At 36.3% G+C, this 20,962-nt stretch overlaps 2 protein-coding genes across 3 annotated transcripts; both read left to right on the top strand.

Annotated features, from left to right (window-relative positions):
* The first annotated feature begins 8,715 nt into the window (after window positions 1–8,715).
* LOC113741106 (ankyrin repeat-containing protein BDA1-like) lies at window positions 8,716–11,269 on the top strand. 2 transcript variants are annotated; one of them, XM_072048759.1, is made up of 3 exons: window positions 8,716–9,318; window positions 9,748–10,293; window positions 11,012–11,269. In XM_072048759.1, exons 1-3 carry the CDS (start codon window positions 8,740–8,742, stop codon window positions 11,015–11,017), a joined length of 1,131 nt encoding a protein of 376 aa, XP_071904860.1. In that variant the 5' UTR covers window positions 8,716–8,739; the 3' UTR covers window positions 11,018–11,269. The 2 variants fall into 2 exon arrangements, with proteins under 2 accessions (XP_071904860.1, XP_027124391.2); XM_027268590.2 differs by lacking the exon at window positions 11,012–11,269 and having other exon boundaries at window positions 9,748–10,854.
* Window positions 11,270–17,830: 6,561 nt separating this feature from the next.
* Window positions 17,831–20,463, top strand: LOC113741097 (ankyrin repeat-containing protein BDA1-like). The gene is made up of 2 exons (XM_072074075.1): window positions 17,831–18,647; window positions 19,235–20,463. Exons 1-2 carry the CDS (start codon window positions 18,072–18,074, stop codon window positions 20,006–20,008), a joined length of 1,350 nt encoding a protein of 449 aa, XP_071930176.1. The 5' UTR covers window positions 17,831–18,071; the 3' UTR covers window positions 20,009–20,463.
* The last annotated feature ends 499 nt before the right edge of the window (window positions 20,464–20,962 follow it).

Here is a 20,962-nt window from a genome sequence, read left to right as displayed (position 1 = left end):
AGTCCAGCACACCAAAATTTTTAACATGAAAAAGTAAATTGAAAAAATTCAGAGAACCTAGTCCAGCAAAAAAATATCTCCACTATCATAATAATGGGAATATACAAATCTACTCAAAATATCTGCTTGACTATAATATCACTAACATCAACCAAGCGAAATTACTACAAAATTATCCCCCAAAAACTACAACTGTCAAAAAAATGGATTTTGAAGGGTGTTACAGGAAATTCAGAATCCGAATGAGTAGATGGGTAAAGTTTGATGAGAGGATCGTGTGGATAAAATTTCATCTCAACTGGGTTTCAAATCACCATCCAATCAAGATCTTGAAATTTTTCTCTCTCTAGCTTCTTTTCTCCCAATTCAATTTTTCTCTCTCTTCGTTTCTTTTCTAGGATGGCGGCTGGAACGACGCTTTTTTCTTGTTTCTAAAAAAGAGACCCACGGTTTAATTATCAAGTCATAATGACTTGGTTTCCCTACTTGATTTGGTCAAAGTTGACCAAATTAATTTAATGTGTGGGCCTAAGTTGTAACTTAACCCACGAAATGGGTTGGACCACAAGCCCAACAATCTCCTCCTCCAACTTATTTGGGGGACTCCACCAAACCTGATTGTTCTATGCAAAATAAGAGTTTCTCCCTAAACAATGCTTTGGTCAGCATATTAGCACCATTTTCTCCGTTTGGATTAGCTATTTTTGAAGATATTTTTGAAATCATCTACTGTAGCAGTATATATGAAAAACTTGTTACTATAGATATTTTTCATGAAATTTTTGGAGGTGTTTTTGAGATATATTTTGTGGTATTTTTAAACTTTAAAAATTTTTATATTATTTTTTAATCCACCACTGCCATCATCCCCTCCATTCTTCTTTCTCTCTTTGTTCCTCCTCCTTCATCTCTTTTCTCTTCCCATATTCCTCCTTTTCTTTCTTCCCCTCCTCTTTTCTCCTTCTTTTCCCTTCCCTTTCCACATCACGCCTCATCCCTTCTTTTTCCTCCCTCTCAAATCTAACCGAGACCAGATCGAAATCTCTAGTCACGACATCATGGCCAGATCATAGGAAAGGGAAGGGAGGGATGGGGTGTGGCAGGAAAGAGAAGGGGAAAAGGAAAGGAGAGGATAGAGGAAGAGGAAGATGAAGGGAGGGAAAGAGGAAAAAGAAGAGGATGGTGGTGGTGTGGTGGGTGATGGTGATAGATGGAATAAGAAAATTGTGTAGATTTTATTTTTTATTTTATTTTTTTATGTTTAGAGTTATTTTTGATATATTGTATGGATGTAGTGTTTTTTAAGTTGTTTTTATTTGTATATTATTGTAGTATTGTACATGAAAAACTTATTTTTCAAACAAACGTCAAGTATGTCAGAGGGGAGCATCCTCGTCTAGTTTCAGTTGACCGCCCGTCCCCTGTTTGGCGACGGTTGGTAGAGGTGAGGGATCTTGCAGAGGGGAATATCCGGTGGTGTCTGGGGGAGGGCTTAGTTGACTTCTGGCAGGACAGGTGGTGTACGGATGTCCCGCTTGCCACTCTGGTGCCAGGCCCTAAGACTCACAGGTTGGTAGGGGAATTTTTCCTTTCTGATGGTTGGGATGAGCAGTGGCTCAGACGGCTTCTGCCGGGGCACTTAGTGTCGAAGGTCATGGAGCTGCGTATATTTCCTAATCTGCAAGACCAGATGATTTGGGCGGCGTCACCATCGGGGAGCTTTACTGTGTCTTCAGCTTGGGACGCTCTTTGTTCACCGCACAATCGATCTGTTATTCATTCATTGGTCTGGAGCTCGGTGGTCCCTCTGAAGGTATCTTTCTTGGCGTGGAGGTTGTTGCGTGGGTGGCTCCCCTTGGATGATCTCCTTCAAGGGAGAGGATTGAGGTTAGCGTCAAAGTGTTACTGTTGTGGCCAAGCTCCAGAATCGGGAGACCATCTTTTTGCCTCGGGTCCTTTAGCGAGCAGGATCTGGCGGCACTTCTCCCGCCGGTTTGGGCTGGTACTCCACGGGAGTGGGGTGGCATCGAGGTTATCATATTGGTTCTTGTCTCACAGGTTTGTCTCCCAGAATCATATTCGTGTCATTCTCCCTCTCTTAATCTTGTGGTTTATTTGGAAGGGCCGTAACAAGGCTCGCTTTGAGGGGAAGAGTATGTCGTCAGATCAGGTAATCGACCAGGTGTGTGCATTTGTCGAGCAATTGGGCAGGGGGGGCTTGCTCAAGTTGGAGTTTTTCAAAGGGGACACGGATTGTGAATGGGTGAAATTCGGTAAGGTCCAGAGGAAATTGGTACAGTTGCGTGCCTTCTCTTGGGTAAAACCTACAGGGCAGGCGGTGAAACTCAACACGGATGCCAGTGTGGTAAGGGGACGTTCAAGGGGTGGAGGAGTGGTGCGCTCGGCTGAGGGTAATTTGGTATTTGCCTTTTATAAGGGGGTTGGAGAGGAAGACGTTCTCTCCTCAGAGGCGTTGGCTCTGCTGGAGGGTCTTCGGTATTGCCAGGATAGCAATCTCACGGGAATCATAGCGGAGGTGGATTCTAGTACTTTAGTGCATCTCGTGTCCTCTGACATGACGTCTTGCTGGCCGTTATGTAACACGATTAGGCATATTCGGTGTTTGGTGACGAAATTGGGGGTGTCTTTGGTTCATACGTTCAGAGAAGCAAATGCGGTTGCCGACGCGTTGGCCTCCTCGGATCTAGGGGCGGATGGTCGCTTCTGGAGTGAAGTAGCTCTCCCTATTAAAGTTCGGACTCTTTTGCATTTAGATAGGTTGTCAACTCCGTATGTGAGGGTATGTTCGGTTTCAGGGTAGGTTAGTCACACGGTCTCTGTAATTCTCTTTTCTGTGTGAATAAAGATCAGATTTATTAAAAAAAAAAATTGTCATTAGTGTGAATTTTTTCAAGTATCAATAACTTGGAATCCAACACATCCCAAATCCAATGAGACCTCACGCCAATGTGCTTGGATTGATAATGAAATGTAGAGTTCTTATACAGATGAATGGCACTTTGATTGTCACAATAAAGACTGTACTTCTCTTATTTCATACTCAACTCCTGAAGGAATTTCTGAAATTTATGTAACCAAAGAGTCTCCTTGTATGATTCAGTGGTTGCGATATACTCTGCCTCCATATTGGAAATGGTTATATATTTTGTAACTTACTTTGTCATGATACTGCTTCCCCTGCAAAAATCATCAAGTACCTTGTTGTGGATTTCCTATTATCAAGATCACTTACCATATTTGCATCAGTATACCCATCTAGCATGGTCTTGCCATTGCCAAAACACAAACACAATTTGACAGTTCCCTTGAGATACTTGAGAAATCACTTAACAACTCTTTACCAAGATTGGAGAGATACCGATTGACTACTCCAACTGCATGAGCTCTATTTGATCTGGTACAAATTATAGCATACATCAAATTACCAATAGCCGATGCATAAGAAATCTTTCTCATCTCTTCTTTATTTTCTCACTTATAGGACATTACTTAATACTTAACTTGAAGTGACCCGTAAGTGGAGTAGAGACTTCCTTAACTTTATTCATGTTAAACCTATCAGACACCTTCTCAATGTACTTTTCCTGAAACAATTAAAGATTTTCATGTTGCCTGTTTCGAGAAATTTTCATTCCAAGAATTTGTCTATTCGGACCCAAATCTTTTATTACAACAGATATACTCAACTCCTTTTTCAACCTGTCAATTTCATTGCATCATGCCAATAATAAATATGTCATCAACATATAGTAAGAGAATAATAAAATCATCATTAGAAAAATTTTTCACATAGACACAATGATTAGATGTAATCTTATGGTACTAGTAGTCAGTCATGAAGGAATCAAATTTCTTGTACCATTGCTTTAGCGCCTGTTTCAATCCATACAAATTTTTTCCTAGATGGCATACAAGGTTCTCTTTGGCACTTTCGTTGAATCCCTCCGATTATTCCAAGTAAATTTCTTCTTTCAAGTCACCATGTAGGAAAACTGTCTTTATATCAAGTTGTTCAATCTCCAAATTCAAGCTGGCTGCATACCAAAAATGACCTGGATTGATGATATCTTTATCACAGGAGAGAAAATTTTCTCAAGATCTACACCTTTCTTCTAACTAAATCCCTTCACAACCAACCTTGCCTTGTACTTTGGCTGTGAACTGTGCTCTTGAATTTTCAACCTATAGGCCCATTCATTTTTAAGTGCTTTCTTAGCCTTAAACAGTTTCACCATGTCGTAGGTATGATGCTCATGCAAAGATATCACCTTCTCTTGCATAGTTTGCAACCAATTTTTTTCCTCTCATGCGCTAGAGTCTTACTGTAGTACTCTGATTCCCTTCCATCTATCAGCAGCATATATTCATTAGGATTATATCTACTAAAAAGCCTCTTTTCTTAGATAGATCTCCTAGGCTCATCTTATGGTGCTGATGGTGGTAGAGTTGGAAGTATTCCTTACTCAAGTTCATCAGTAGCAGTATCATTACCATCAATATTCTCTCTGTACTTTGTCTCAGCTCCCTTATAATTAAAATCAACGCGTACTAGAATTGGATATGGATCTGAACTAGCAAGAATATCATCTAAGAATCTTGACTTGTTATCTGACAGGGTGTAGATTGTAGCTAGATAGTTAGGTCTACGACGAAATAATTATACCCTTTTCGCGGCTATAATGGTAAAGAGTTGCATAATTTGGTGTTATTTTGATGGCGTAAGAGAATGAAGTAACTTTGATCAGAAATGGCTAAGAAATGAGCACTTTGAGAATTTAGAGACCAACTCCGACATCGGTGTTTATGCTGGTGTTGTCACCTATCTTCATCGAGTTATGTCGCGCGCACTTGTTTTAAAGCTAATGGAGATCTAATCTAAGGGGGATTCACTTGTAACCTTCAAAGGCTATACATAGGGTTATTTAGGATGTTTAGGGGGTTTCAGCCTAGAAACACTTTTATTCTTTGGAGAAGTCAAGCAAAGAAAATCAAATCAAGGAGCGTGCGAGCGACAAATCGGAGTGATATCTGAGAAGTTCCCTGGCTTCTATTCTCCCTTTTGTATTAACTCTTTGGATTGGGGTTTTTAATCTTTACATTATGTCAAACTAAATATTTTCTTGGGTTAGGGTTTATGGAAGAATTTTGATTGATTTTTCTAGTTAAATTCTTACCATGTACTATGATTAATTTATCTTGTTATTAATGCATGTTTATACTTGATCACCATGAACATGAATATTGGGGGTGTGTCAAATTGAGAAAGAAGATACAATCGTGCACTGAATAGATAAACACATATAAACTAGTCAATATCACTGAAAATCTTAACAGGTTTAATTGAACTCTTATGATCATCGAGAGAGGCATAGGATTTAATTATACACACTTTAGATGCATCGAGAGGTAGTCTAAAATATATTCGTGTGATGCATTTATAACCTAATAAGAAAATACCTGAAATGAATCTGATACCCTAAACTTGTACTCATTGACTTCCTCTCTTTTAACTAAGTTGATTGTTATCTGCATTACATCAAAATTGTCTTCTAAGTTTGTCACTCTTATAACTTCTTCTGTCACGATAATTAAAGAAGAAAATTAACTCATTCCTTGCGTTCAATCCCAGGAATACTCCAGGTGATTTAATACTAAGATCGATCCTGTATACTTGCAAGAAATTGTTGATCATTATCTTTATCAATGTTCTCAATGGATTGATTTTCAAGGAAAACATCTCTGTTTCTGATTACTTTTTTTTCAATAGGGTCATACAGTCTATAACCAAAATCTTCATGCCCATAATTCAAGAAACGATACTGTCTTGACTTCACATCAATTTTTGACTTCTCATCTTTAGGAATATGAACAAATGTCCGACAATTAAAAGGTCTCAAATGTTTAAAGGACATATCTTTTCCATTCCATACTCTCTTTGGGATATTACCATCCAAAGGAACTGACGGAGAAAGATTAATCAAATTGACTGTAGTCCTCATTGCCACACTTCAAAAGAATTTTGGCAGCTTAGCATTGGAGAGCATACATCTAACCCGCTCAGTGATAGATTTATTCATTCTCTCTGCTACTCTATTCTCTTAAAGAGTTTTTGGTACTATTTTTTCTAGTATGATCCCATGGAACTTGCAGTAACTTTCAAATGGTCCCCTGTACTCACCACCATTGTCAGCATGAACGCACTTTAATTACGTGCCAGTTTCTCTCTCAACTTTCTTATAAAATTCTTTGAACACATCCTAAACCTAATCTTTCGATTTCAAAACAAAACACTAAACTTTTCTAACAAAATTAATCAATAAAAATTACAAAATAAATGGCATCTCCAAGAAACCTATCTTTCATGTAGCAAACATTAATGTATACCAACTCTAATAAATTCAATTTTCTAGATAAAGAAAGATTTGAAATACAACTCTGTGTTGTTTCCCATAAATACAATCAACACAAGATTTAAATGTATTACTTCTAACTTCAGATAGGAGTTGCTTGCAAACAAATGTCTAAATCTTCTTTTGACTCATGTGCCCAAGTCACCTATACCAAAGGTCATTGGAGGAATCACGAACTGCATTCACTTCTTCCTTCCCCAACCTAGCTTCCATCAAGTAGAGGGTACTCAATTTCTTTTCTCTGACAACAATGAGATTTTCTTTGCTGATGTTTCATTTGCCTTCACCTTGCGAACTATGGTAGCCCTCATCATCAAACTTTCCTGAAGAAACAATATTAGGGCGCATATCAGGAACATGTCGAGTATTTCTCAAACCCAGATGGCGCCCAGTATCTATGTCCATATATATGTCTCACATGACAATAATTTTGCACGAAATCTCATTTTTCATTCTAACATAGCCAAAGTTTCTTTCGATGTATGTTGAGAAGAAATGCCTGTGAGGAATAATATGGTAGGATGCACCCAAATCAACTATCCAATCACTATTATGATTGGTAATATTCACATGACCATCATCACAAAACACAAACATGTCATCATGAGTTGCTACAACTATTGTAATCTTTTCATCATCTTTTTCTTTCGTCTTACCTTTGCCCTTTTTCTCAATTTGTTCCTATTTTAAAATTCTATACTCTTTCATCTAATGTCCCATCTTTTTGCAATAAAAGCATGCATCATTTTTTGGCGACTCAAACCTGCCTTTGAATTTGTCATTCTTGTTGTAGGATCCTTTACTTTTGTTTGTCCACCTTTCTTCTTTCTTTTCTGTTACCAGGGTTTGGAATTCATTCACAATTCTTTATTCTTTCCTTCTGAATTCTTCATTTAGCACACCCTCTTTTGCTATATCCATAATCAACATACCATTCAGAACTGAATTATTGATAGAAACCACCATTGTCTCCCAACTATCCGGCAGTGAACTGAGCAATTGCAAAGGCTGCACCTCATCATCTAGATTCAAGTTCAACGTACCTGTTTGGTTTATCAAGTCTTGCAAATTACTCAAATGTTCAGTTATATCTGCACTATCTTTATAATCTCATTTGAATAATCTGCTTCAGACAAAAGGTTTTATTTAAACCGATCTTTCTTCATACATACTTTCTAATTTTTTTTTCACAATACATCAGCTCTAATTTCATTAGCAAAATGTTGAAAAATATTCTAACCAATCCACTTTCTAATATTACTAATAGTTTTTCTATCCATAATAGCCCACTTTTCATCACTCATATCATTTGGTCAACTCTTATCCCCTAGAGCAGGTTTAAACAAATCTATACAATACAAGTATTCTTTCATTCTAGGTTTTTAAATCGAATAATTAGTTGTATTCAATTTTATTGTACAACTACTATTCGAATCATCGATTTTAATCAGTACAAATGAGCAGTCCAACTTGATTGCTCTAATACTACTATATTGGGAAAGGGATACCAATACAGACACACAATATCAAAGTTAATTCAAGATAAATTACTCTTTTCTTAAATACTAGTTAAAATAAGAACAAATCAAATTACCAAACAACGATATCAACAGCAATAATAAAATGCAGAAAAATAAAATGCACAATTCACCAAATTTTTTAACATAAAAAATTCAAATTGAAAAAAATCACAGGACCTAGTCTAGTTAAAAAAAATCTTCACTATCACAGTAATGAGAGAATATACAGGTTAATACGAAACATCCGAATAATAACAACATCACCAACATTAACCAAGTGAAATTATTATAAAATCATCCTCAAAAACTACAACTATCAAAGAAGTGAGTTTGAAAGGGTGTTATCAAATGAAGAGAAAATTCAAACCACTAACAAAATAGAGCTTGATGAGAGGATCCCATGAATAAAATTTTGTCTCAATCGGATTTCAAATTACCATCCAATCAAGACTTGAAATTTTTCTCTCTAGCTTCTTTTGTCCTAATTCACTCTTTCTCTCTCTTCGTTTCTTTTCTGGGTCGGTGGCTGGAACGATGCTTTTTTCTTGTTTCTCAAAAGGGGACCCGCGGTTGAATCGTTAAATCATGATGACTTAGTTTCCCTACGCGCTTTGGTCAAAGTTGACCAAAGAATTTAATGCGTGGGCCTAAGTAGTAAGTTAACCCACCAAATGGATGGAACACAAGTCCAACACGTATAAGTTATACAAGTATATATAATACTGAAGGATTTTCTTGCTTTGTATATATGTGGTGAAAAATTGTTGAATTAAGTCTCAAAGCAAGTTATGAAGCATATACTGGCTGAAGCCGCTCAATCAGGAGACATAAACGCTTTATATCATTTACTCCGGCAGGATCCAACCCTTTTGGATAAATATGATGAGCCATCATTTGTGGATACGCCTGCACACATAGCAGCAGCTGCTGGCTCCACCCACTTTGCCATTGAAGTCCTAAGTTTAAAGTCCTCTTTCAGCACGAAGCTCAACCCGGACGGGTATAGTCCACTGGACTTGGCACTGAGACATGGAAAAACCCAAACAGTTAAACGGCTCATTAAGCACGATCCTCAGTTCATTCGCGTCAAAGGAAGAGAGAGGTTCACGCCATTGCACTATGTAGCTGAAGCGGGTGATGCTGAGCTTTTGGCTGATCTTCTAGTGGCTTGCCCAGAATCCATTCAAGATTTGACAATTCAAGGAGAAACGGCTGTTCATATTGCTGTGAGAAATAATAATGTCAGAGCTTTGCAGGTGCTTTTAGGTTGGCTCAAGAGAGCAAACATCAACGGACAGATCTTGAACTGGAAAGATGAGAATGGAGAGACAGCCTTGCATATTGCAGCCTCTACAAATAATTTCAAGGCAAGAAATCTTTGTTCTTGTTTTTTCTTTTATGTTGATTAAACAAATTAATCTTATGCAAATGTCTTTTGAGCTTATTGCATCTTCGTATTGCAAATGTCCGAACTTGGCGCATTTTGAAATTTGGCTCAACATCCTGCCTAAGCTCTACTAGTCTACATAGCCCCTTTTTAAGTAATTTTCGTCCTCATTTTGGTGCCCAGTCTACTTAGCCCTTGGTACTTGTAGTTTTGTAGCTTAAATGTACGTTGATGTCCCTAAAAGTATGTTATAATATTTGATAAGATCAAAATGCAAGTCGTCACACGCATTATATGTTTCGTATAAGGGTTATATGCACGATATGCAAAAGCTTCCTGTATGCAATTTCTATAATAAGCTTCTGATCAGCTAATCTGCTGACTATTTTAATCTTGGTCATTTCTTCAGGTTGTAAAGCTCTTGATCAATGAAGTGAGAATAAATGAACAGAACTTAGAAGGATTAACATGCCTCGATGCTTTTATGGGACTCGCAACCACAAGAGATGAGAGAATTGCTAAAGCTTTACGCGGAGCAGGTGCTAAGAGATCTTTATCACTACGTCCAGCTGAAACTTTAGCCGATTTTTTGAGTTCAAAGGCATCATTCACCAGAAAAGTTTTCAGGCAAATGATTGAATTTGATGCTAGTATAGATGGTTTGTCAAGTGATATGCGAAATGCCCTCCTCGTGGTAGCTGTACTATTTGTGACAGCTACCTATCAAGCTGTACTTAGCCCTCCAGGTGGAACATCATCAGGAGGTGACGGCAATTCATTTTCCGACATCCCTTTCTATGCACCTCATCAAGGGGGAAAACCAGACACCAGAGGAGGAACAGCACAAATGGCCATGTCTGATTTCTCGATTATTGTTTACTTGAACACAGTAATCTTTGCAGCTTCCCTTAGAATTATCTTCCGTCTGCTCCCCAGAACCCTTTATTATTATATGGTATGTGTCGGAATAGCTCTATCACTTAGCTATATGTATTCAATAGTCCTCATAGCACCAACTTCAATTCCTATTCTGGCATATGCTGTGTTCTATTTCTTGACGGGATGTTCTGTAATTATTTCCATGACTCTCGCTCTTTCTTCATTCCAAGCTTCATACCAGCGTATGACGGAATTCATATAGACGTGCCCAGATAAAAAAAAAAAAATTTGTATACTATAAAGCCCATATCAAGTTACTACTTTGTAGTGATCATCTACAATTTTGAACATTCTGCATCTTGAACTTTTACTGGCCAAGAACACAGACATGACCATGTTGCTAATTATCCCACTTCCAACAGCGTTCAAGATTATTGAGATATGCCAACTTTTCTTACAAATTTTGCTAGATTACGTTTGGTATCAAAATAATTTAGTTATTAGAAGAATAAGAATATTTGTTAACAAAAGATCATGTTGGTTTGTTAACAAATATTTTAGCTAAGATTTGTTAGTAAAAGAAGGTTATATTTTGGTGAGATTTTTAGGATAATTGTTAGTTGGATATTTTGCTAGTTTATTTCATGTAATCACTATAAATAGTGAGTTGATGAATGAATAATATAAACTTATTTTCAATTTCAATACAAGTCTCTTATAAATTTCTTTTGCAACACTAACCGTTTGTTTTTTAGTTTATATCTCAAAAAACCAACAAAGATCTTACCATGTAGTTTTGAAATCAATATGTTGTAGCCAGGCTGACAAGTGGACAAGCTGCGCTGGAATGGCAAGAATCACATTTGAAAGGGCCGACTCTACCCTGAACCAATGGGCAATAATGCATGTACGTTATCCTTAAAGGTTGCAACGCAATAGGTGCTAGGACTTTTGGAGATGGTTCTAGAGTCAGTACAAGAGGTAGATGGCCAATTGGTCAAACAATTTGGCATCTGAGATGGATGTAATCTTCCACGCTGGTATTCTTCTGGACTGAGAAATCTTTTAGCAATCATGTTGCTGCTGTCTGACTAAAAAATGAATCTCAACATAGAATTTAATTTACTAACTTTTTGAAACCCCCACTAACCCAAAGAAAACTAAAGCCTTATTTGGATTGCTGGTTTTGTTGACAAAAAAATTTTTAAAGAATATTTGCTTAATACATTTTTCAACAACTTTTTACCTCCAATCCAATGCGTTTTGAAAAAGTAATGCAACGTTATTTTTTTTATACAAAGTTTGCAAAAAATGAAATCCAAATGGGCTCTAAGCATCAGGGGTATGATAAAAGAAAAACTCAAAAGTCAGAAGAGACTCAAGTGTAATATAAGAATTCCTTCTAATTCATAATTTGAGAGTAATTAACCATTCATCTTTCTTTAGTTAAAATGCAAAGATGAGATACGCCACATGATTAATAGAAAGAAAGAAATATAGAGAATGCATGCGTTTGAAATGATGCATCGAAGAATATAGAAATCGCCAGTAAGAAAACACACACACACACATATATATATCATACATCCGATCATTAGTTGTATACATAAAGTGTTATAGTCCTTGTGATTTAGGTGTAATAATATTATGAGTATACAATCATTTGGATAAAATATGAAAGTATCCTTCATTATTTGTTAGATTTTGAGCTATAAATCATGCAGAAGCTTGAAAACAAAAAAGTTCTAAATACATTAGATCTTTGACTTCGAATTATATTAAGTTTTTTTTTTAAAAAAAAAGGTTAGTTAAAGAAAATAAAAATCACACTAATATTATGTTATGATGTGGAAAATCAAAATATTACTAATAGTTTAACTATTAAAATTTATTTTGGAATGACATAATCAGGTTCTTAGCACTAGGATATCGTAGAAACACAAAAATTCACCAAAAATATATAGGAGATACATTTCAAAAACTCCATGTATGTGGGGAAGGCAATTTATACACATAAGAATATGTGCGGGAGAAGAAGAATAAATATCAACAATAATATATTAATTACACACCATAAGAACAAGTCTATCAAATTTCACTCTTCTCAACTGATATAATGATGAGACTTTCTATTTATAAACCTTGGTGACTTGGTAAACAAATCTTACAATCATAAAAAATTTCCTAATAAATTACCAATTTCTAAATATTAAAACTACCATAATTTGACTCCAATAAAGATACTAAAAGATTAACTTGACTAAAACATTGCTAAATAACAATATATAATTTTCTATTTTTAAGCCTTGATTTAATATGTCAATATTGCCTCCCTCAAATCAAGCTCTTTCTTGGATCTGATTTACCACCATCACAAACAATAATCTCCCTTGCAAATTATATCAATTTCTACTTTGTACTAGTTCTTTGTCTTCAAACACTTTTCTCATTACAATAATCCACGCACCTGGATAGACAGCTTTGTAGCACAATTTATTGATAACTTACTTTGTGATTTTCATAACCACAATTTAACTAATAGGATGCTTCTCTAATCTTTGTTTTCACAACCACAATCAATTTGACAATTCTTCCATGCCAATTTTCACCAATTGGATACTCCATGACCAACCTTGCGGACTAAATCAATCAAATGACTTCTTCACAACTGCAATTCTTATACTCTAACTCTAACAGCGAAAAATATCCACAACTAATCTTGTAACCGGAACAATTTTCCAATATTCACATGCACTCTAGGATCAATTTCTTGAACGCAGGGTTTTGATACCATATGTAGAACTCAAAAATTAACTAAAAACTTATAGGAGATATATTTCATAAACACCATATATGTGGGGAGTCAATTTACACACATAAGAATATGTGTGGGAGAAGAGAACTAAATACCGACAATAATATATTAATCACATGCAATAAGAACAAGTCTATCAAATTTCACTCTTTTCAACTGAGATAATAATAAGATTTCCTATTTATTAACCTAGGTGACTTGGCAAACAAGTCTTATAACTATAAGAAATTTCCTAATAAATTATCAATTCCTAAATACTAAAACCACCATAAAATGACTCGAATAAAGCTACTAAAAACTTGACTTGAGTAAAACACTACTAAATAACAATACAGAAATTTTTATTTTTGAGTCTTGATTTAATATGCCAATAGATATTACTACTTCTCAACAAAACTACATTTAAATTGACATTGTGCATTTCTCATTGATTATTCTCTCACATCTCTTTTAAGAAGTCACAATTGCTCCTCGATACATGTCAATTTAAGAATCAAATTAAGCGACACCCAAGTAACCCAAGTAGACTTGTGAAATCCAGAATTTCCTAGAATTTCACTTGTGGGTGTATAATACACCCGTCTGATTTAGAGGTAGTTCAATTCACTTTGGATTCCCCAATGATCCCTTCAGTTCCACTCCCTCGTTGTAGTGTAGAGTAGTGGTATGGAACAAGGTTGGATGAAGTCTGGCTTCATGTCCAGCTCCGAGTCTAGCCCTAGACTTCATCATGCATAACATCGTGATTTTCATCATTTTTCTATTTTTTTAGTTGTATTTTCGTTTTCTATTTAGTTTAGAACACTTGTAGCCTACAAATAGACATATCTAGGGTTTTTGCATTCAGACTTTTTTCATAATATATCAAATATTGTTGGTTTTACCCAAGTTTTGTGAGTTCTGTCACGTTTTTATGAATCTTTGATTCATGTCTGAGTTTAGTCCATGTAACAATTTTCTGATGACAGGTATTCATATAACCCCTTCGCTTCTCATGCTTCCGCATCAAGTAAAATAAGAATTATCGTATCCGAAGAGAAGGTAACTCGAGTGGGGCTCCACATTTGAAAATGTGTAAAGGACAACGTTTTAAATTAGCAGTCCAATTCAATTCATGCACGCCGTGATGAATTTGGGCCAGCAATGGCTTCACTAGATTGTCTGTCACAACAGATTTTATTCAGAGTGTGTAGACCACGTTCGCTATAATTACATTACTTCAGCTGCGTGTCTCCTCATATGGATCTGAAAGAACAGCATGGGCTTATGCTTATCCTGCACAATCATCATATTTTGCTATAAGGAAAAGGAAGGGCCGGCTCATTGATTTATGGACAAGATATTAATCTTTTTTGGTATGCTATGGAGCCATTGATGATGGCTTAGCTTAGATCAAAGCAACGTAGAAATACGAATGCAAGTGCTAGATATATGGATGATAGAGTTTTCATGCTCCATCCATCTTATTCTTTGTGTCATTCTTCCACCTTTTTAATGTCTCAAAATAAGACTTGACATTTTAAAGTCAACATAGAGTATTGATTGCTTTCCGATTTTGCCAACTGAAATACATAGTAAACTTTTCTAATTCCCAATGCATATTTATCAAGTGAATATTTCTTAATAAAAACAGTCCAAAATCACACATTAACCTTTTTTATTTTTTTACACACATTATCCATTTGGTTGCCTTGTATTGCAAAGCACACATTCACAATGGTTCTAGTAAAAACACTCAAAAACTAATAAAATACCCAAATAACACGTCAAAAACATGAAAAACATTTAAAACCGTAAAGACCCATAAGAAATAGAGACGTACCACAATATTTGATTTGACATAATGTAGTACAAACACTTGTTACTAGGTCATCCATTCGAGGGATTTATGCGCAGGAAATATGTTTTCCTACAAGATTGAGACAAGTATAATTGCATTTTGGTACGATTCGTATTGTTATTGTAGTTCTTTCAAGATGTGGTGGATGTACTTATATATTGAATTCGTGTATGTGAACAAAATTTATGTAAAAAAAAAAAAAAGCACAAATTTCATGTATATAACAAAATAATGTTAATATTTATCACATCAAATAAAATAAACAAAAGTCATGCAATCACATCAAAACCACAAATATACTTGTCCAAATCTTTTTTTTTTTTGGGTCCAAATCCAATTGCTACCTAGTTTTTTCTTCAATATGGTGCGTAACTACCCCACCTTGTTAATAAACAATAACAAGCTCTGCCGGCCAAATTACCTCTATGTTTCTGACAAAGGGTCTCTATCAAACTCAAAGACTTGAAGTCTCCCATCCACTAAACAAGAAAAGAAGAGAGAGACTCGATGACGTCTCTATCAAACTCAAAGACTTGAAGTCTCCCCTCCACTAAACAAGAAAAGAAGAGAGACTTGATGACGCCTCCACCAAGTAAATTGTTCCATTCGTATATTGCAATTTGAAAATCCAACGCTGCATTCTCGAATCGTGGATTAGAAAAAGAGCAAATGGTCCTAAACATCACCAAACTATTTAGTTTGGTCCAAAACTTGGATGGATTGATTTTTAAAAATTCAATGATTTAAATTGTATCATAATATTCAGTGAAATGATACGATATAATCTGAGCCGTTAAATTTTTGACAATCGAATCTAAACGTGAGCCTTTAATTTAGCCTGTTTTGGTTAGTTACTCTACCATTTTTTTCACCAAAAATGTCACTCAATTATTAAATTTGCAACTTCTCTGTCATTCCATCTAAATTTGGGGCTATGACAGACATCATGATGGTCAGTCAAGCTTTACTTACAATTAACGTTTTAGGGGCAAAAAGGTCAGAACACAGCATTATGTCACTCGACCCACAATCCTCCTCTGTTCCTCATCATCATCATCATCTATGAAATTGTCCTGCTCAACAATTCTTTCTTCTTCATCTATCATCATCTCCAGTGGCCTGTTCACCTTTCTGTCCCTTCCTTTACTTTTTTTTTTCTTAACAGAAAAATAATGGAATTTAAGAAGTAGGGAAGGAGAAGGGAATCAGGACCTTCTTCTCCATCTACTTCTGCCACTGCAACTCTTTCCTCTTGGCCACGCGGTCGATAATATCATCAACAACAAATTTGTCTAAATGGCAACAAATGACCCTAAAAGTAGTGATACTAAACTAGCAACACGAGTACCAATTCTTCTTCCGATAGCACATTTATCCATACCAATGAAAACAATGGTAATCACAACAACAACAACGATTTTATTGCTGCTTCCCACGTGGCATGTTTCTTGGATTCCAATCACAACCACCACCTGACTGATTCTTTCATAAATTCTTCTTTTCGTATGTGTAGTAGGAATCTTATTACTATTATCAATAGCAATAGTAGTAGGATAAATTCGGCTGATTTTATTACAATTCTTCATGGTTTGTTATTTTGCCTCCACTCCTTGCCGCCGTCAAATCCAATGTCAAGCCTTGTGCTGCCAGTCGCGTTCTCGTTCTATTCCAACTCCCTATGCCGCCTCCGTTTAAGTCCTCCAGAACCTCTTCCTCTGCTGCTACTCAGTCTGCTATTAGTATATTAGAAAACGACTCCAAATCCACGCAGCAACTACAAGTACCACCTCCTCCTGGTACTATTGCTACTGCCCCTTGTTTGGAGCTTGCTTCCTGGGTTCTGATGAACACGATCATCTTCCATCTACTACTGGAGGAGCTGGACTTAGGTGTGAGCGTGAGATTAAATTGAAAATGAAGTCGACGGCTGCCAGTATTTCTTTGCAGCACAAGATTTTGACATTATTGTTCGGGTACAGGGCAAGAATTGGGCACTGAAGCTCAAAACATATCCTAGTCAAATACATCAAAGTTCTCTGTAGAGTATTAATTTGATTATCTAACTGATTACATTAACTTAATCTCCTTCCTTGACCTCACAACTAGACATAAAGGAAGTTCAAATAGCGAGGAACTTACAAAATGTTTAATGGAACACTTCTCTTTTCCAATCTCTTATTTGGCTAAATATGAAATTTACTCCCTGTCATCTCCATATCCAATTTTATAGAGTATTTTATTTTTATTTTATAATCTTTTGTTTTCCAATTTGGTCCATTAAAAATAATTGATCCTATATCTATAAATTAGGTGGTTTGAGGATTGAAGTGCTAGTCTAACCTTTTCCTTCTTCCTGCTCCTCTTGTTCGACTCTCCCCAACACAAATCAGGTACAAGCAACAAGCACTCATCTATTGTAATAGCACACTTTTGTTCAGTATCAATATCAATACTGTTAACCCTAATGATGAGAGAGCTTTTTTCACTGTCAGATTCAAGGTTCAAACCGTGAACTTAGTTAGTAATTAGGATCGGAAAGGACACCGGAAGTGGTGAAAGGCAAAATAAAAAATATCAATATTTTTAACAAATTTATAATTGTTGCCGATCAAAAATCCCAGATTCCAAAAAAAAAAGGAGATGAAGTGCAGTGCTTGAATGATGGATGCATTTGTGCATTATAGACATAAAGCTGCATATTGTCATGTGATATTGGAGAGAGTGTGATTATATTAGTTGTAACCATAAAATATATTTGCTGCACAAGTGCATGTACGTGACATATCATACACATTGGTTTTCAGATTAAGTGAAAAAAGTGTAGAGGCTAAATAGATATGCTCGGCCGACTAGAAAATGGGAGTATGAAACGGAAAGACGAGACCAGAGTAATAAATATAATGCAAGTGCAAGAATTTTTGGCACCATAACGAGAAAATTCATGGCTCGCCCCTGAATAGAGCCAAGACTAAAGACAATTTCTGAGACATAAGATTAGGGCCAACAATAAAATATTGGATTAGGTAAGACTTGGAAAAAGGAAACATTGGATTGGGATTGTGTAAAATGCCAAGGAATGTCAGTGAACCTTCCAAGCAAGTTTCTTAGCTAGGGCGATGAAGTTGTGCAATATAGAGGTATTATCCGTGGCTTATAAATATGTGGTGAAAAATTGCCGAATTAAGTCTCAAAGCAAGTTATGGAGCAGATACTGGCTGAGGCCGCTCAATCAGGAGACATAAACGCCTTATATGATTTACTCCGGCAGGATCCAACCCTTCTGGATAAATATGATCAGCCATCATTTGTGGATACGCCTGCACACATAGCAGCAGCTGCTGGCTCCACCCACTTTGCCATTGAAGTCCTAAGCTTAAAGCCCTCTTTCAGCACGAAGCTCAACCCGGACGGGTATAGTCCACTGGACTTGGCACTGAGACATGGAAAAACCCAAACAGTTAAACGGCTCATTAAGCACGATCCTCAGTTCATTCGCGTCAAAGGAAGAGAGAGGTTCACGCCATTGCACTATGTAGCTGAAGTGGGCGACGCTGAGCTTTTGGCTGAATTTCTAGAGGCATGCCCGGAGTCCACTCAAGATTTGACTATTCGTGGAGAAACGGCTGTTCATATTGCTGTGAGAAATATGAATGTCAGAGCTTTACAGGTGCTCTTGAGTTGGTTCAAGAGAAATAATAAGGGACGCATCTTGAACTGGACAGATGAGAATGGAGATACTGCCTTACATATTGCAGCCTCTACAAACAACTTTGAGGCAAGATATCTTTTTCCTAATTTTTTTTTTCTTTTACACTTATTAATTAAATATGATAACTAACCAAGTCTTTTTGACCTTTGTGCATATTTTAGAAGCAAAGTTCATTAGCTTAACTTACCCAAAAAAAAGTTCATTCGTTTAACTAATAATTACTCATATTTTGGTGTAATTCCCCAAACTTGGCCCATTTGAGATTCGACCAAACATCCAGCATAGGCTCTATTGAGCACCATTTTGATTAAGTTTGGTCCTCTTGTAGGTCTCCAATTCTTAGCGATTTAGTATGTTTCTTCATGATTTTGCTATACACTTAAACGTTCATCGTTTTGTAGCTTGAAATTTTGTCGGTGACAATTCGCTTCACCAAATAATGATACAATTAATATGATCAAATAGCAACTTCACAAAATTATGTTGCAATTGATGTGATCAAATAGCATCTCTTCATATACATTGGGAGTATTTTTGTAATTTTTTTTTGGGCAAGAAGGTTATAAGCACGATATCTAAAAACTGACGATATGCAGTTTGTACAATAAGCATTTAAGTAGCTAATTTTATCGACATCTTGGTCACTTCTTCAGGTTGTCAGGTTGCTAATCAAAAAAGTGAGAATAAATGAGAAGAATTTAGAAGGTTTCACATGTCTTGATACTTTCATGGGACTGCCAAACACAGGTGATGAGAAGATTGGCAAAATTTTAAGTAATGCAGGTGCGAAAACATCTTCATCTCTACGTCCACTTCATACTTTTGCCCATATTCGGAGTTCAAAGGCAAGATTCACCAATACATTTCTCGAGCTAAGTGCAGATCCTGATGGTTGTTTTGATGGCTTGTCAAGTGAGATGCGAAATGCCATCCTTATGGTTGCTCTAGTATTTTTTGCAGCTAGCTATCAAGCTGTCCTAAGCCCACCAGGTGGAATTTCATCAGGAGGTGACACCATTTTGTTTAGCAACAATTCTTCCAATATTTCTTCTAGTTCAAATTTTGCCAGCAAGAAGACAACTATAGACACCAGCGACGCCGCAGGAGAAGTACAAATGGAGTGGGAAGCGTTCTGGCAGTTTTATTTCTTCAACTCAATAATGTTCTTTACCTCTCTTCTAACTATCTTGAAGCTGCTTCCCGGGGTATTTTATGTGCGGCTGGTCTACCTTATTCTTTCAGCAATCTACGGAATGTCATTGAGGATTATATCACCAGAATCACCTATTTCTACTGCTCTCTATTTATCCATGTGTGCGCCCTACTACCTTCTTTTAATCATCGCACATAACCTGGGTGCTCAGTGGCGTAAAAGTAGAGCCCATATTGGTAATTATTATGTTACTAGAGATCATCTACGACTTTGAACATTCTGCAATCTGAACTTCTACTGGCAAGATCCCTGTCCATGCTGGGAATTATCTCACTTCCCGATAGCTCTCAGGATCTTAATATTGTTACTATCAGTTTTAAAGTCAAAGTTGCAGCCTCTTCCAATCAATCTTCCGCGACAGAGTTTCCGCCAACAAAATGCCCTGGAGTGCGAAGAGTCTCAAACTTGCAAGGGATGACAACTCTACTCTGACTATGAACAGTCTTGTGCAATATCCTTAATGGTTGTGATAGTGATATTTCGACTTCCTCTGTTGCTGGTTGTGAAGTTAATAAGAAAGCATGTTTTAGCTATTATGTAATTCGTCGGTTTGTATCTGTCTTTATGCTCCTTTCGTTTTTATTCGTTATGTCTTACAAAAAAACGCAGGTCTTATAAAAAAATCTTATTATTGGTGATATAAAATGCAGGCCACTTTCTTCCTCTAAATGATCAATGAATTGGTATATCAAAATTCTCACTAACCTTGTAGTTGAAACATCCCTTGAATATTCTTGTCATGAAGTTGAAGAGGTATGAACTGGTGCTTTTGTTACCACATTTTCACCTTGTCGAGTAATTTTCTTTCTTCTGAAATATGCACTGCAATGACAATTCTGATTAGCACTGCGTTGACATCTATGTATCTTTTCTAATTATTGTGATTGCTGAAATTGAGTTTCTCCTACCTTGAAGTAATATTTACACAAAACATACATTTCTACATTGTGTTCGAGTAGGCTTTAGTCAATGTTTGAAGGGAAAAAAAAAAACAATTTGCTAAGTTTGAAATTGTGTTATATATGTTACACATAATTTCGTCATGCAGAATATGAGATTATTTTGACCCGTTAAAAAGTTTATGGCAGGCTATACGTGTCGATGTACAAAGTATTAGTGTTAAAGTGTTATTGAGGCCCAACTTCAGGGGAGAAAGTGTTATTAATTG

The sequence above is a fragment of the Coffea arabica genome, chromosome 1c (assembly GCF_036785885.1).
Source record: "Coffea arabica cultivar ET-39 chromosome 1c, Coffea Arabica ET-39 HiFi, whole genome shotgun sequence".
In the NCBI taxonomy this organism is placed as follows: domain Eukaryota; kingdom Viridiplantae; phylum Streptophyta; class Magnoliopsida; order Gentianales; family Rubiaceae; genus Coffea; species Coffea arabica.
This window is presented reverse-complemented; position numbering and strand designations above follow the sequence as displayed.

Coding starts and splice junctions, on each gene's coding strand:
- LOC113741106 (XM_027268590.2), top strand. CDS start 8,740: ATGAAGCATATACTGGCTGAAGCCGCTCAATCAGGAGACATAAACGCT. Junction 9,319..9,747: donor CCTCTACAAATAATTTCAAG/GCAAGAAATCTT, acceptor TCATTTCTTCAG/GTTGTAAAGCTCTTGATCAA.
- LOC113741097 (XM_072074075.1), top strand. CDS start 18,072: ATGGAGCAGATACTGGCTGAGGCCGCTCAATCAGGAGACATAAACGCC. Junction 18,648..19,234: donor CCTCTACAAACAACTTTGAG/GCAAGATATCTT, acceptor TCACTTCTTCAG/GTTGTCAGGTTGCTAATCAA.